The sequence below is a fragment of the Podarcis filfolensis genome (assembly GCF_964270895.1).
Source record: "Podarcis filfolensis genome assembly, chromosome: 11".
In the NCBI taxonomy this organism is placed as follows: domain Eukaryota; kingdom Metazoa; phylum Chordata; class Lepidosauria; order Squamata; family Lacertidae; genus Podarcis; species Podarcis filfolensis.
Genome location: NC_139613.1, coordinates 29,728,938 through 29,744,728, shown reverse-complemented (window position 1 = coordinate 29,744,728; position 15,791 = coordinate 29,728,938). Strand labels below are relative to the sequence as shown.

At 38.3% G+C, this 15,791-nt stretch overlaps 1 protein-coding gene across 2 annotated transcripts in view; it reads left to right on the top strand.

The window, feature by feature from the left end:
• Positions 1–13,719, top strand: part of TNPO1 (transportin 1) — a 31,984-nt gene extending 18,265 nt beyond the window's left edge. The window contains exons 15-25 of one of the 2 annotated variants that reach the window (XM_083577359.1): positions 845–931; positions 1,841–1,948; positions 2,142–2,300; positions 2,386–2,473; positions 3,009–3,107; positions 3,272–3,367; positions 6,030–6,105; positions 6,912–7,011; positions 9,072–9,146; positions 9,687–9,829; positions 12,147–13,719. In XM_083577359.1, the coding sequence (XP_083433485.1) occupies positions 845–931; positions 1,841–1,948; positions 2,142–2,300; positions 2,386–2,473; positions 3,009–3,107; positions 3,272–3,367; positions 6,030–6,105; positions 6,912–7,011; positions 9,072–9,146; positions 9,687–9,794 (996 nt within the window). In that variant the 3' untranslated portion in view covers positions 9,795–9,829; positions 12,147–13,719. The remainder of the gene's footprint in view (positions 1–844; positions 932–1,840; positions 1,949–2,141; positions 2,301–2,385; positions 2,474–3,008; positions 3,108–3,271; positions 3,368–6,029; positions 6,106–6,911; positions 7,012–9,071; positions 9,147–9,686; positions 9,830–12,146) is intronic. The other variant, XR_014540027.1, reaches the window with a different exon arrangement.
• Positions 13,720–15,791: the final 2,072 nt, after the last annotated feature.

Sequence of the window (15,791 nt, the reverse complement as noted above, 5' to 3'; positions counted from 1 at the left end):
TAGAGGCTTATTTCCTTACTTTGGTGTGTTGCAAGCGGGAATATTTCAACACACTCCATTGTCTTAAGTACCAAGCAATTTGCCCCATCATCCTTTAACAAAATTTCAACATATCTTTCACTGGCCTGAATATTGCTTCCTTTCTGTTTGTTATGAAATATTATGAAATCTGTGGTGCTATCTTCATCAAATTGGAGAACTGTGCTAAAACTAACAAAATGAATTTCTGTAGGAACAAATGTAAGGTTCTACACTTTGGTGGGAAGAACCAGCTTCACTAATATAAGATGGGGGACACCTGGATTACCAGGTGAAAAGAATCTGGGGACCGTAGTAGATGACAAGCTAACATGAGTCAACAATGTCATGCAGCAGAGCAGCAAAAAAGGCTAATTCTATTGTAGGCTGCACCAAGTTTAGTGTCCAGAACAAGGGAAGCAATAGTACCATTCTATTTTGCCTTGCTCAGACGATACCTGGAGTACTGTGTCCAGTTCTGGGCACAACAAATTATGGAAGATACTGACAAGCTGGAACTTGTGCACTTTCTCCTTGCAACATTCCTGTCATGTAGGTTATACTGAGAGCTAGTGATTACCCAGTGATCTTTCTTATGGAGTGAGATTTGAATCTGGGAGTCTCCAGACCATGTATGACACTCCTTTTTGGGAGTTTGTGGTTGTCAGTTGGTAAGGTAAACTTTTGGAGATTATTCCTCCATAATTTTGATAATACTGGATTTTTTGAAAAATGGTGTCACATGTTTGAAGTGGAAACAACGTTGGAATTTAATGGAATTTACAATGGCTTACTTAAATGTGTCATTTTATTTCATTGTCTTTAGGAATATATTCAGATGCTTATGCCTCCATTAATCCAGAAATGGAACATGTTGAAGGATGAAGATAAAGATCTTTTCCCTTTATTAGAGGTAATTGATTGATTATTTAATTTCTTTAATGCTTAATATATTAAAAATATCTCTAAGCAGCATACAAAAAAGAAGCAACAGACAACTTAAACGAAATATTACAAAAATACACAGTTACATATAAAAATGTTTCGCACACACACACTCATTTTCCTTCTGACGCTCTCAGCCTCTGGGTTCCTGCTGAGGGTCCAAGCAAACTCTCAGCTCACCCGCAAAAGTCTCACAATGGAAAGAGTTCCTGGAAACAGCAGACATCACTCTAGTCTCTCACTCTAGACTTGTTTTTTAGGGGCAGGCCCAAGGTGGGTGCTACTCCCTCAAGCTCCCCCACAGCTGTGTTCTATTCAGCTGCACTCTCCACACCCAGTTCCAGATAGAGCAGGTTTGTTGAGTTTTGCAGGGAGTCCAGAAGAGGGGGAAAGGGCTCCCCTCCACTCACTGCTCTTTCTTCACCCTCTGTCCTCTCCTCCTCCAGCTGCTCACTAATAGTTTTGCAGTTTTCCTTGATACACACACGCGAGGGAAGCTTCTCCTGGGAGATTAATTCTATGCCCATTTACAATTCTACACCCCTTTACTTAGGAATAAACCCCATTCCGACTTGGTGGGATTACTGACTATATGTGTATCAGAATGCATTGAGCTCATTAGGATATATTTTGAGGGAAGGACACATAGGGTTGAGCTGTAGGAATTAATGATGTTGGTAATTCCATGGGTCTTGGCATGGCCAAAGCTAGAACTCTGGCCACACTGTTAGGAAGTTCCTTAATTCTGCAGTTCATGTACTTCAAAAAGTTGGCCTTTCTAAAAGAAATTGTTTGTAGCAAACATGCATGCCCGCAATTGAAAGCTCATACCAATTGAATATCCCTGATACTCACTACTTTTTCTTCCGCATTTCAGTGCCTATCTTCGGTTGCCACTGCCTTGCAATCTGGCTTCCTTCCATACTGTGAACCTGTGTACCAGCGCTGTGTAAATCTGGTACAGAAGACTCTTGCACAAGCCATGGTATTTTTCTGTTGTTGGCCTTTAGAGGATGGGGAGAATTATCTTCAGTTGCATTTTAAGTGAAGCTTGTTTTCTGGAGAGATTTGTAATATTATTTCACCAACTGAAAATAATGTTAATAGCAAAAATGGTTCATTGTATGTCACGTAATTAAGCCTTTTAAGCAGTGTCCAACTGTGTGTTTTTATTATAGTTGCACAATGCTCAGCCAGACCAGTACGAAGCTCCAGATAAAGACTTCATGATTGTGGCTCTTGATTTACTTAGTGGTTTAGCTGAAGGACTCGGTGGCAACATTGAACAGCTAGTGGCTCGGAGCAATATCCTGACACTCATGTACCAGTGCATGCAGGTGAGGCAAATAATCCCCTTCTCCTGCCTCACTTTTGAAATAGAATGCTTAAAAACACAAACTTACTTCTGTTTCTCTCTTTTAGGATAAAATGCCCGAGGTACGACAGAGTTCTTTTGCCTTGCTGGGCGATCTGACAAAGGCATGTTTTCAACATGTGAAGCCATGCATTGGTATGTGACTTAGCAAGGCAAATTCTTCAAATATGGAGTCTTGTCCATGCATGGCATCATTGTGACTAGAAATGCTCTATGTGTAAAGGGAAATTTTGAAAGTTTTGTTTTTTTCCTAACAGGTTTATGGTACAAAAGAGAATATATTATTGCCATCTAAGTTTGATGTAGAACTTTTCCTCCAGGACCTTGTTTCTGGCTAGGCAGTGCCTAGTAAACACATGCTTACTTTATAGCAGAAGATCCTGTTCAAAATGTTGGATATGTCTAAAGCTGCTTTTTTTGTTTCGTTGAACACTTGTGGTTATATATGTATCCCACGCAAATTGGTAGCTGAAGTCCCTTGCTTGCAGTGGAATTGAATTTAACCTTATTGGGCTGTACCAGGAGTTTCTTATGCCTAGGAAGAGTTTCTGGCTAAGAAAAAGTGATTGTCCTTCACATGGGTTTTCTGCTGAAGTTACATGAAACTGAACATTTGTGTGAAGTTCTAGTTGTGGGAGAGTTTTAACAGTGTGGCTTGTGTTCTTTTCAGCTGACTTCATGCCAATTTTAGGAACCAACCTTAACCCAGAGTTCATTTCTGTCTGTAACAATGCCACGTGGGCAATTGGAGAAATTTCTATTCAGATGGGTAAGGTTTGCTTCTTTAAAGTTATAGTTTGGATTTTGCATGGTATAGATTAATTTTTTTACCAGTTGTAAATTCTGGTGTTCAATTGCACTTATGTACCTGTTATGAAAGCATATGTTCAGGTTTTTAATGAACTGTTTTATGTGTTTTTTCTTTCTTTCTAGGTATAGAGATGCAGCCTTATATTCCTATGGTCTTGCACCAGCTTGTAGAAATCATTAACAGACCCAACACACCAAAGACTTTGTTAGAAAACACAGGTACCCTACAACTGAACTCTTTGCAGTGAATGAAGTTATGCAGATGTCTGTTTGTAAACCAGACTATTCAGACAGTCGTAGGTAAACTGCATCAGTTTTAAAGCAAAAGCAACTCAGTTTGGATGGTGTTGCAAACCTCAGCCTTGTAATTAAGTGTCAAATTAAGCAGATTTAATTTTCAATTAGCAGATGCTATTGATTAAGGACTTAAACGTAGCATAGAATTTGACATCCTTTTTTGTATAAATTGTATGTGTGTTCTGTGCACATAGCTAATTTACAGAAGCCTTCTAACTATAGCTGGCAAGAGGATGCAAGCAAACTGCTATTAAAAAAAAAGTAGCTGACTATCATGTATTATCTATATCTTGCTAACTTGTTACATAGTTTATTAAATATAGCATGCTCTTAAATGGAGACCTTAGAAATTGCAGATTGGTTGAAGATTAAAAGACCCTTTAAAATTGAGTTTGAGGCTTGTTCTGTGCTAGTAGAAAGCATGTTCTGTGTGTGTTTTTTTTTCTTTTTTAAAAGAGCTTTTCATTTTCTGAAAAATGCTAATTGTCATCTCTGACTATCTCTGTCTGCACTGTAATCTGATACCAGTGATACTAAGCCTATGAATGCAGATTTATAGTTACAGTCTGAAGTGAAAATGAATGGTTACCAGAATTTCAGTCTAGACATTGATAACTTGGCCATTGCCTTCACGGCTGTGGGTGGGAGTCAGGTTATATTCTGTGCATGTTTGTTAAATATCTAGCAATGAGTGCAAAGACTGTAACTGTATATTTTATGTTAAACTGGAAGATAAGCTACATGGTAATTTGGCACATTATGTATTGCACTATTCACAGTACGTTTGCAAACACATGATGTGTCTTGTGGAACAACTCTTTTAGATCAAAGAAGTCTCCTGGCAGTAACTGGGAGTGACACCTATACATTTTCTTTATGGTCATTGGTACATTACCTGTAGTGCTTGCTTTTTACACAGTGCAGAAGTTAAGAGACATTTGATCCCTCACCATAACTTCTAAATATTAGTTGTAAATACCCAAAAGGCTGATACTACAGATAAATGTTGAATGTGTTGTACTTTAGGTTTGTTGTGGGATATTCTGGTCTATACTGTAGGATGTTGTCATACTTGAAATCTCAATGCAGATCTACCATCGATCTACCAAAACTAGCACCTTTTAACATTATAGTGCTTTTCCTAATTGACTTCTTATGTTGAATGGCTGCTTAAGAAATGAACTCTGTAAGAGTACTTGCCAAAAATAACAGGCTTTGTGGTCTAAATTCCACTCTGTATTCTCAACCAGTACATCATTTCCATTATTCTCTAAATAATGGGAATATAATTCTAATGGGAATTGAATGAGTGTTGTGGCAAAATCATACAGAAAACCTTGTAGCCCATAGCATTGGAAGTGATCTCAAAGGTCATGTAGGTCAGTCCCTTGCTGACACAGGAAATCCACTGCTATAACATCCCTAGTTAATGGTCAGATAGGAATTGTTAATATTAGAGGCTGATTCATGTATAGCACAATAAATAATTGGAAAACAAAGCCACAAATTTTCTTTTAGCCGTATTAATTGTGATTCCATTTTATAGTGTTGGTATATCCTACACCAAATCTCATAGTGAAAAGAGCATCATCTGCTTTATTGCATGTGTTCATGAGATTGTTCACAAATGCCTGTTCTGGAGTGTTGCACAATGTCTTTTAAGCATAGGCTTCTCTGCTTCATATGAATCTGCTGGATTTTAGTATTCATGTAGTTTGCTTCAAATAATCCTTAAACATACCCACACTCTCCCTTTTCTGAAGAATTACTCTGTGAGTTGAGAGAACACCATTAAAGCCACACAGGGTCACCGTCCAAGCAGCCTCTTCACATGAACGGCCAGGTGCCTGACAGATCAGTTCACACTGAACAGATCCCTTCATATTTATGCAGGACCTTTGACTCCAGAGATTAATTCTGGCAATTGTTGAATCGTTAGATAATAAAATCAAAAGCTGCCTTATCTTGTAATGAAAAGCTAATACAGATAAAACCCCTGATTCCTGCTGAATTTAGCTTTTATCTTTAAAAGAATTCTTTGAGCGTTATGAATAGAATTCCATTTTTCCCCTGGAAAATCGTAAATTTTAAAAGTTTATGTTACTTTGATTTTAAAATTAAGATCTGCCGTTTAAAATTTAATTACAAATAGTATTCTTTCAAGGAAGCCAAGTAGCTGTGGGTTTTTAACCCTGAGAAATGGGCTAGCAACTCAGTGTAATAAATAACAGTGACTTGTTACTAAAGGTGACTCAAAATACCTTTTGATTAAATAGCGTTGTCACAGTTTGAACCATATTATTTAGACTGAGCATTTGGATTTTAATTTGTGCTTTTGGTGTTCTCTCATTCGCTTAATTCCTTTCCCCCTCCTCCAAATAGTATGCCACATTTGCTACCCCTTATTTTTAGGGGTGGTAATGAACAGCACTGGTGAAATCTTATGTTATTATCATACACAGGTTCTGTTGGTTTCTGTTTCTGAGTTATTTGTTGTTTTTTCTTTATTTTTCTCCTTCCCCCCTCATTTGCTCATGTCTTGGTTGGCGTTTGGTGGTGTATAACCGTGATTGCGTTACCTTAGCAATAACAATTGGTCGTCTTGGTTACGTTTGTCCTCAAGAGGTGGCCCCCATGCTACAGCAGTTTATAAGACCCTGGTGTGTATTATTCAATCTTTTTTTTATTCATTTTTTCTTCACTTTCTTCTTTCTTTCTTTCTTCCTTTCTTTCTTTCCTCTCTCTATCTCACTTCTAGATATACTTTTCAGTTGGTTACAAAAATCACTATTCTTAATCATTGCCAACCATGTGACTAATCTTGTCCTATCAGGTTTGTGAGTTTTTTTAGCAGTACCGTCATGTATATATTTCATGTTGTGGCTAACAACTAATTAATGCATGGGATAAGATTGTCACATGCTTGATGTGTTAAAGCTTGATTATTAAAAAGCATTTTTAAAAATCCACCAGTATGATTATGTGCATGCAAATAGCATAAAACGTTAAAACATCGCATTACATTACTTCAAACTCATTTGCGATTTGACTTGCTGTCTGAAATATATGTTTATAAACTTGTACCAAAATAGCTTGCTTGCTGCTGTAAACAAGTGAGAGATGTTCTGTTCCTGGTATTTGATAGACTTCATACTGTGGCAGTATATGCTGCTTTTAGCAATGAAAGCTAATAATGATACAATGCAGAAAATAGATAGAGGTATTTAATGGAATATAGGTCACTTGTGCACTACAAGAAAGAATTTGAAATTGGCTGATCTGGCATCTATAAAATTCTATGGATTTCAAATCAGGTTGAAAGTGTACAAAGTAGGGGTGCAAAGTAAAAACCTGACATGTGCTGCATAGTCCTTAAGCTTCATTGGGACACTTATTCCATCAAATACAATACCAGCTGAAGTTGGATGCAGAGATTAATCTAACCCTTTGTTCTTTGTTTTAATAGGTGCACCTCTCTCAGAAACATAAGGGATAATGAAGAAAAAGATTCAGCATTCCGTGGAATTTGTACCATGATCACTGTCAATCCAAGTGGAGTAGTCCAAGTAAGTCTTGTCTTGGTCTTGATTGGCTTAGATGAACACATTGCCCCATTGGCTGCAGATAAGAATTGAGCTGGTGGTGTGTTTTTCAAGGAATAAATCAAGACACATACTGCCCAAAGTACTGTAGCAACAATGCTGGGAGACATTAAAAAGTGAGGATCAGAGATTGGTAGGACCTTTTAAGCCAGACGTGTGGTCTAAAATTTGATCCTCTGCCCCATGTTGCATCATCTTATTTAGATACCAGATTTAAACTGCATATGGGATGAAACCTATGGTGTTCACACACAAGCTGAAGGGGCTTCTCCTTGCACAGTGGGACTTCACCTTCCTTTCCTCCCCACTGCAGTAACTTGCACACACCCAAAATCTGTTTTAAGGACTGGGAGACTATCCAGAACAAATTTTGAAGGAGGCAAAGTGGTGGTCCTATCGCATGAGCAGAACTGCACTCACATAGCGTTGGATCAAACCAATAATGATTCTCCAAAATGCCTCAGGAAGCTACCCCCTCTTAATTCTGTTACTCATGGTAGCCACTTTTGAGATTGCTGTATTTTGGAAAAATAAGAAACTGCCCAAAGTACTTTCATAGAGTGGATAAGATCTCCATTCAGGTGAAGATTATGTCATATCCTGGATAAGCAGATAGTATTCTTGGCTCTGCATAAATGTTTTGCAAAAATTAATTTCTGGAATTCCGCTCTGTCTTTATTTTATTGAGGTATTGTTTGGCCGACATGTATTCAAATCCCTTTTTGAATAACAGTTCTTAGATTATTGGCAGACTAGAATACCTGTAAGCAAGAACTAGACTGTGCGACTGTCAGCACCTTTATTTCTATCACTTTGTTGCCACATACATACATGTTTGTCCCAGTTGGCTTCAAATAACATCAAGTGTTGGTCTGTTTCACTGTGGATTGGTCACTGCAAAATACATTGTTAATGGCTTGGTCTGAGTATATACTATTTCAAATACCAGAATTGAAAATGGGCACTTCAAAATGTTAGTGTGATTTAGTGATATGATGATGTGTTGTTTTCCCTTTAGAAGGATGAGTAAAACTCAAGAAAGCTGGGGTTGTAGTATTTAAAATCTTACGTTTTGCATTCTTCAGACCAGCGTCTAATAGGAATAAATTTGATGCAGAAGGTAGAACTTCAGGAAACCTTTTTTGGGAGGTCAAAATATCCCCCCACCCCCACGACAGCTGCTTTTTAAGAAGTGGTGGCAACAGTGGAAGTTCAAATTGTGAAACTGCTGCTTCCTCCTCCAGTGGGGTCAAACTAGATGCTAAGTTCAGTTCTAAAAACATTTATTGCTTACCTATTCTTTTACCATCAATGGGACTTGCTTCCAGATCAAGTGCTACAAAGAGGAACCCTGCACATTTCTCACAGCTGATCATTTTAACCTTCTTAACTAACTCCATTCTCCTGACCCAAGCCCCTGCATGTGTTTCACAATTCACATGAAGTTCTTGGAGTTACTGTCTGGAGCCCAGCCACCCATTTGAATGCTTATACAGATCACAGATTTGTTATTGAAATCATTGCTGCTGTTCCCTATAAAAAGCATACAGGAGAAGGAATTTGACATAGGTGCAAAAGGCTTCAGAATTTTTATTGTATATAATAAAATGTTTGATGGAGAAACTATAAAATGTAGATCTAGGCCTCATCTGCACTATACTTTTAAAGCAGTATCATACCACTTTAAAGTCATGACTTCCTCCAAATAATCATCAAAACTAGTTTGTTACGGGTTCTGAGAGTTGTAAGGAGGCTCCTGGTCCCCTCACAGAGTTAAAATTCTCTGAGTGGTTAAACAGGGAATTTCTGAGGAAACTGGGAATTGTAGTTCTCAGCACTCTTCACAAACTGCAGTTCCCAGGATTCTGTGGGAGGGAAGCCAGGGCGATTTAAATGGTATAATAGCACTTTAAATGTATAGTGCCGATAGGTCCCTAGAATTTAATTACATTGATATTTCTGTGCTGAATCTGTCCATTTATAAGTACTCATCTCTAATTTGCACATTTTGAAAACATTTGCAGGACTTTATATTTTTTTGTGATGCTGTTGCATCATGGATTAGCCCAAAAGATGATCTTCGAGACATGTTCTGTAAGGTAATTAGTTATTTCACATTTTTTTGTTTCATGGGGCTGTATTATTAGAACATGTGAAGTTAGAGTGTACTTAAAGTGGCACAAAAAGAAGGTAGCCTACTCTGGTGTTCTGAAAAATTGCTCTACAGTATTTCTATCTGAGCATTCATAGTTAGTGGTGAACTCATTATGATGTCCAACAGCCTGATAACTCCTTCCAGAAACTAAGAATTGTTAACACACACAGTTCCATCGCTACCCCCCTTGATCTTTTCTAAGTAAAATAGCTGGAGAATGGAATGTGTGTGCAAGAAGAGATGAATATATGCCTAGAATCTAGGGCTTTTTGATGGAAGGAAGATAGTAAATCACATAAATTTGTGGCACAAATAGAACTCATTTTTAAAAAAACAAGTTTTGGATCTAGTATGTGACTTTTTGCAAACACTGTAACCATTATCAATGTGCATCTAGTTTTTCTGTTATCAGATGGTCACTCTTCTAAGGCTTTTAATTCAGTTGCTCTTTGAAGAAAACATTTAACTTTCTGCTCCCCTTTAGATCCTTCATGGATTTAAAAATCAAGTTGGAGATGAAAATTGGAGGCGTTTCTCTGACCAGTTTCCTGTTCCCTTAAAAGAACGCCTTGCAGCTTACTATGGAGTTTAACCTAAAGTATTCAAGCTGCAGTACCATAATGAGGGGTAAGCTGGGTTGACTTTCAAAGCTCCTCTCTTTTTCCAGTGCATGAACTGTTCTGTATTGTGTATGTTGATTGGTGGATAAGCTGAAGTTTTAACCTCCCTCAAATAACCACAACTCTTCCCCTATTTAGCAACAGCTAATGGAGGAGACTCATTTAGTAGATTTTGTTTGTTTATTTACTCCAGGGCTGGGAACCTTTTTGGCCCCACTTATCAGAATGGCGTTGCTCATCTGCCTTCCAAACACCCAAGTGTTGCTGTCAGTTTCTGAGAGGGAGAGGTGGGGAGCTCTCTTGACAACGCTACTGCAGCTAATCTTGACAGGGCAGCTAATCTTGACATCCCTACTGCCTCAATGAGTCACCTGCACCTTGCCTCTCTCTGTAATTGGCAGCGATGGCTGGTGAAGGCAAGTGAGCATCGCTGTACTGCCCCACCAATCACTACTACTTGCAGGCCAAATTGGACACATCACCTAGCATTGCAAATGATTTGGTGCTTTGAAGTCCCAAAGTCAGCACTTCAGAGTGCAGCCAAATGGAGCAGGTGTAGGTCCCTTCAGCACCTATAGCAAACAAGATTGGCCACCCCAAGTTCTCAGCTGATGCACAGGTGTACAATCTTCTTTTATACAAAGTTTCAGAAGCTCCCAAGAACCAGTCGGTTGGTGAGCACTTTGGAAGGTGTGCAAGGGGCTTTGCAGGCACTGCCGATCACCATGCTTGCAAAGCCCCTTTTGGCCGAGCCCCCACCCTTGCCTGCTCCACATTGATGTCAGGTGCAGGGTAGGTGAGCATGGCTTGACCAAAATAGCCTCATGGGTCAAATGGGGAAGACTGATAGGCCAAATCTGGCCTGTGGGTTGGAGGTTCCCCAGGTTAATTCCTTCTCATGGAAACATGCCACAGGCCATAAACTGCTGCAGTAGCATTCTCTTTATTCAGCTAAGCTAAGCCTATAGCTAGCTTCTCTTCTGCAAGCTTTTTTTGTTGACTTCACATTTTTTAAAATTACCTTATGGAACCCGCCGTACCCTTGCATGGGTACAAAGCAGCCTTCATATATAAAGTGTAAGAGTTGCAGAGATGAAACTGCCAACCATTAATGGTCATTACTTGTCCTCTTCCGTGGTCTCTTCTGAAGGGTTACTGGTTCTTCCTGCAAAGTCCCACCTCATGGAAGAGAAGCCACACCCCTCATTTACTCCTTGGAGAACTTGGGGTGAAGATCAAGGCTTTTGCAGGAAGGACAGGGACTGTTGTCAAGTGAGGAAGGGTTGTTTGCTCCAAGCAAGGAAATAAATTTATGGCATCTTCACATACAATCATTGATAGCAGGGTGACCGTTTGTCCATATCGCATGGAATTTGCCCCCTGTCTGTTGGCAGGGGCTGAAATAGAGGGAAATATATCTGATACCTTAATTCTAGTAGTTCTGCATATAGCTTTATAACTATCCTGCTAGAAGTTTTGTCAGTTGCTTGTCTGGGATAAACATCACAATGGTATGAGCTTTCAGTAAAACATCATAGATGATGTTTTAAACCCAGAATGATTTAAAGTATGTAGAAGAATCTACTTCAGGAGCATAGAACCATAGAGTTGGAAGGTACCCCCCTGAGGGTCATCTAGTCCAGCCTCCTTCAATATAGGAATCTCAACTACAGCATCCATGGTGGATGGCCATCCAGCCTCGGCATGGTTTCTCTGCTGAGATTTCTTTCGTTAATTCAGCTGGCTTTGGAGTAGAAAGAGGAGAGTACCACCTGTGAAAACTGCTTGTCTTTTGCTAATAAAAAGAAAGTTGAAGGCAAGGAAATGGAACATCACTCTAAATATATTAGTACTGCTGTGACTTTCTCTTGGAGGTTCACATTGGGGAAGGGCCATAGCTTAGTGCAGGCTTCCTCAACCTCGGCCCTCCGGATGTTTTGGCCTACAACTCCCATGATCCCTAGCTAGCAGGACCAGTGGTCAGGGATGATGGGAATTGTAGTCTCAAAACATCTGGAGGGCCAAGGTTGAGGAAGGCTGGCTTAGTGTATGCAGAAGGTCCCAAATTCGATCCTCAGCATCTCCAGATGTTTGGGAATGGCCCTTGGCCGAAACGCTTGTGAATGGCTGTCAGTTGGTGTAGGCAGTACTGAGTTGGATAGACCCTGAAGGTTTGTCTCTGCATAAGGCAGCTTCTTATGTTTTTAACTTAATCACTTTGCATTTTTGACTATGTATTCAGATCGTGGTGTATTTTGTGATAACATTATTTTAAAACACTTGCTTTCCGAACACTAAATCTGTGACTTGCTTGCTTCTTTCAGGTCCTTCAGTCTGGAAGACTGGGAGGGAGCCTCGACACCCAGGGAAAAAAATGTTACCCTTTACTGGGGGGAAGGGTAAACCAGTAGGGAATACAGTACAATCCCAAGCCTACTGGGAGGGGCGGGAGGGAGGTGTTGCCGTCACTGTATTAAGCCGATGTTGGGAAATGTTTTAACATCTGGAGCTTTTGTGGGTGGAAGTCTGTCTCCTGTTACAACTCTGCACTGGATGTGAAGAAGCTCAATATATATATATAAATATATATTTACAACAGCACATTCTGCAATATTATGGGGAACTGTACCAAAATGAAAACTATAAAACTGAACCATAGAGATATGTAAAGAGGAAATACACTGTGTGGACACGATAAAGGAAACCGAAGGGTAGCGATTGCAGAGAGCAAAAGGTGTGTCGTAATAAGGGGTTTCTGCATTGTTTCATCTTGATGGGATTCCTAGGTGTTGCATGTTAATGAAGAACTAAACAAATGAAGTTAGTACAGTTAAAATAAAGCTTGCTGCCTGTATTGGGAGCAGGCACTTGCAGCGTACAAATTTAAATAACCCCATAATAAAGTAATAAAGGTTAACTTGAACAAAATGAAGCAACCTGCAAGATGCCAAATGAGTCACTCCTTTTCATTTTTTTGGGTGGGGGGAGGGGCATTAGAGAAGAAAGGTGAACCTTTTTTTAAAAAAAACATTGAAACTTCAAAGGGTAGTGGATATGATTTGATGGTTGTACTTCATTAGATTTAATTTCTAGAGTAAGGCATAATTCTTAATGTGCCGTTTAAGGTTCAGGCATGCATTTTGGATCATAGTGATCAAGCGTATTTTTAGTGGGAAAGTAGCATGCTTGCATCAAAGGGTGAGAGTGGTATACATTTACTTACGTTGCGCCAGTTTTGTGTTGCAGTTTACCAATTCAGTATAGCCCTGCGTTTAAAATTCCTTTATGATTCTGTGGATTTTATTTTTTCTTAGGAATATAGGTATAAAATACTGTAGTGACAATTAGGCCTCAAAATATCTTTTTAGGATCTGTTAGGATTAAGATTGATATTGTATTGTGTAACCTGCACAATGTGGAAAGCTGATATAGCTGTGCAAAGTATTGCCTCTGTGCTGTCAGTGTAATGTGCTTTCTGCATGGTTATACTAGTGATTTTTATCAAACCTAAAAATGACTTAACATGGTAAGACCTGTTTAAAGGCTACATAAATGTTAGTTGGCACGTAAAGACAATGGTAGAAAACTGATAACATGATTGCTACATTTCAGTGTTTATTCCCACCCAACGTGTTACCTTTCTATAATTTTCTCCTCCGCAAAGTATGATCTTAAGAGATGCATAATTTGGTGGATGTAAAGCAGGGTATCTACACTGTATTGGCGCATGTTGGTGGCCCTTTGTATCCTAGAGGACACAATGGTGCAAGTTAAAAGCTACAGAGTGAAAGTTGGTTTGGATCCTCTTCATTTCATTTGTTTTTAGCTTTTCTGTTTCCCCACCCCCTCTACTCACTTGTATTCCTGTGAATAAATCCTTGTTAAGTTAACCCTTTACTTTTCTTTCCATGTGTATTTTCTTACGTACTGTGAATGTGAAAACCTAACTGGTACACTTGATCTTGTGTTACTATTAAAAAAAAAAGGAAGTTGTGATTAATTTAGATTGCATAAAGAATATCCCATGATGATAAAGGAAAAATGGAGAGACAATAACTCTGCTGGTCAGAGGCAAAAGCCACACGTTTCCATTTTCCCTTAAGTGCTGCAAAATTAATCTGTGCAAAAAAGAAAAAGAAAAAAAAGCCATAACAGTCGCCTTACATTTTTGCTTCTCATCTTTGCATTGCAAAAACAACTACTGGAAAACTGTTTTTGCAGGGTCTGACTTTGCATGATTTGGTTCTTATAAAGGTTGTTGGATGATTTAGCCATTGCACTGACGTTCAATCTTGTGTGAGTGAATTAAAGAAATCTGGCTTCAAATTTTTGTTTGATGCACGGTAGCATGCATAAATCTTACACATTCCTCTTTTTTTTTCTTTACAAATTTGAGTGGATTAAACATGCTTGAAAATGACCTTTTTAATACATGTCCTATATGAAAGCCTATGAAGAATGGAATTAATGCTACTAGGTCTTGAAATCTACTGGAATAAAACTGCATGTGGTGATCTACTTTAAAATTAACTTGCTGTGTCAGTAGCTACAACTTTTCTTTTGGATGAAAACTGTAGTTGTAGCTTTTCCAATCATCAATTCCTAAGAAAGGAAATCTGAAAATTTATTTAGGGTGAAACTTGCCTTAGACAAGGGTTTGCATTAATCTTTCTGAAGACAGAGCATTAGCCCAAAATTTCTATATGGAATTCTCTAAAACAAACTTATTTGTTTTACCCTTGTGAAGTTGAACTGTTAAGTAGCCACTTACATAAATATATATACATATATATATAATTTTATTACATGGGTTAATGTAGAAGGAAGTGACTGTTCTACTGTGACTTAGTTGATCAGGCAGAAAAGTAACAAACAAGAAAGCAATATTGTGGTTAAATTGATAATTATTGTTATTAAGTTCATAGCAAACCAAAACATATTCATTCTGAGTAAAGTATAGCATATTTGCAGAAACCACTTGGGTTAGAATTTGAGATGAGGAGAGCTCTGATACAACACTAACAATTGTAATTCAACTATATTGCATCATGGGATATATAAAGCATCTTTTCATGTAGTCTTGACAGTTATTTGAATGTTGACTGAATGTTGATACTGGTAGACTTGTGAGTTTGTCTTTGTTACATTCCAGTGTTCTCTGCCTCTTGGCATGCTACAAGCACGGCTTACTAAATCTGCTCCTTACACAGTGAATAAAGTGCTTAGTGTGCGAAACTACAGAAATAGCCGCTGCTAAGTGATGTAGATTTTCTACTTGAATATTTTTGTTGTAGGAACCTCAGGAGGTCAGTGTTTACTGTTTTTATATATGCCTTTGTTTTCATGTCTAAGGCCCCCTTGCTTTGAAGGATTCTAACAGTGAATAAAGCTGCTGATCAACCTAAGTTGGTAACAGAAAGTGTATTTTAAAACATTTTAAATGCATCTCTTTTGCAGTTAAACTTGTCTAATATTATAGGGTTTTCTAGTGGTACACTTTAACTATTAAGGGAAAGAAGTATCTTAATGTTCATTTCATTTCTTTAAATCTAAGGGGAATGGATACATTTTGTAAGTTTTTTTAAGCTTGATTTGTTTTCTAAATTGGTGTGTAGACATCAGTTATAAGATGTAGATCCTATCTGTTGCACCCTGATGCTTCGGCATGTTTACAGTGAAGCAAATTCTATTCCTTTAAATGGGACTTGCTTCCAAGTAAGTATGCTGAGGATAGCAGCCATAAAAGGGTGCAGTCATGGCAACATGCATAGAATAATGTTTTCAAATACATAGCCAATGGGATTTTTTAAAAAGAAACATAAAGTAATTTTAGTTTTGTAACAAACACTATTGATACACACTGTGATAATTCTGAATTTTTATTTAGCATTAGCATGAATTACTTAAGCTACATAAATATTGTGTAATTTAGATTTATACTACTTGTAAGAGGATTTCCAAAGCTGAAA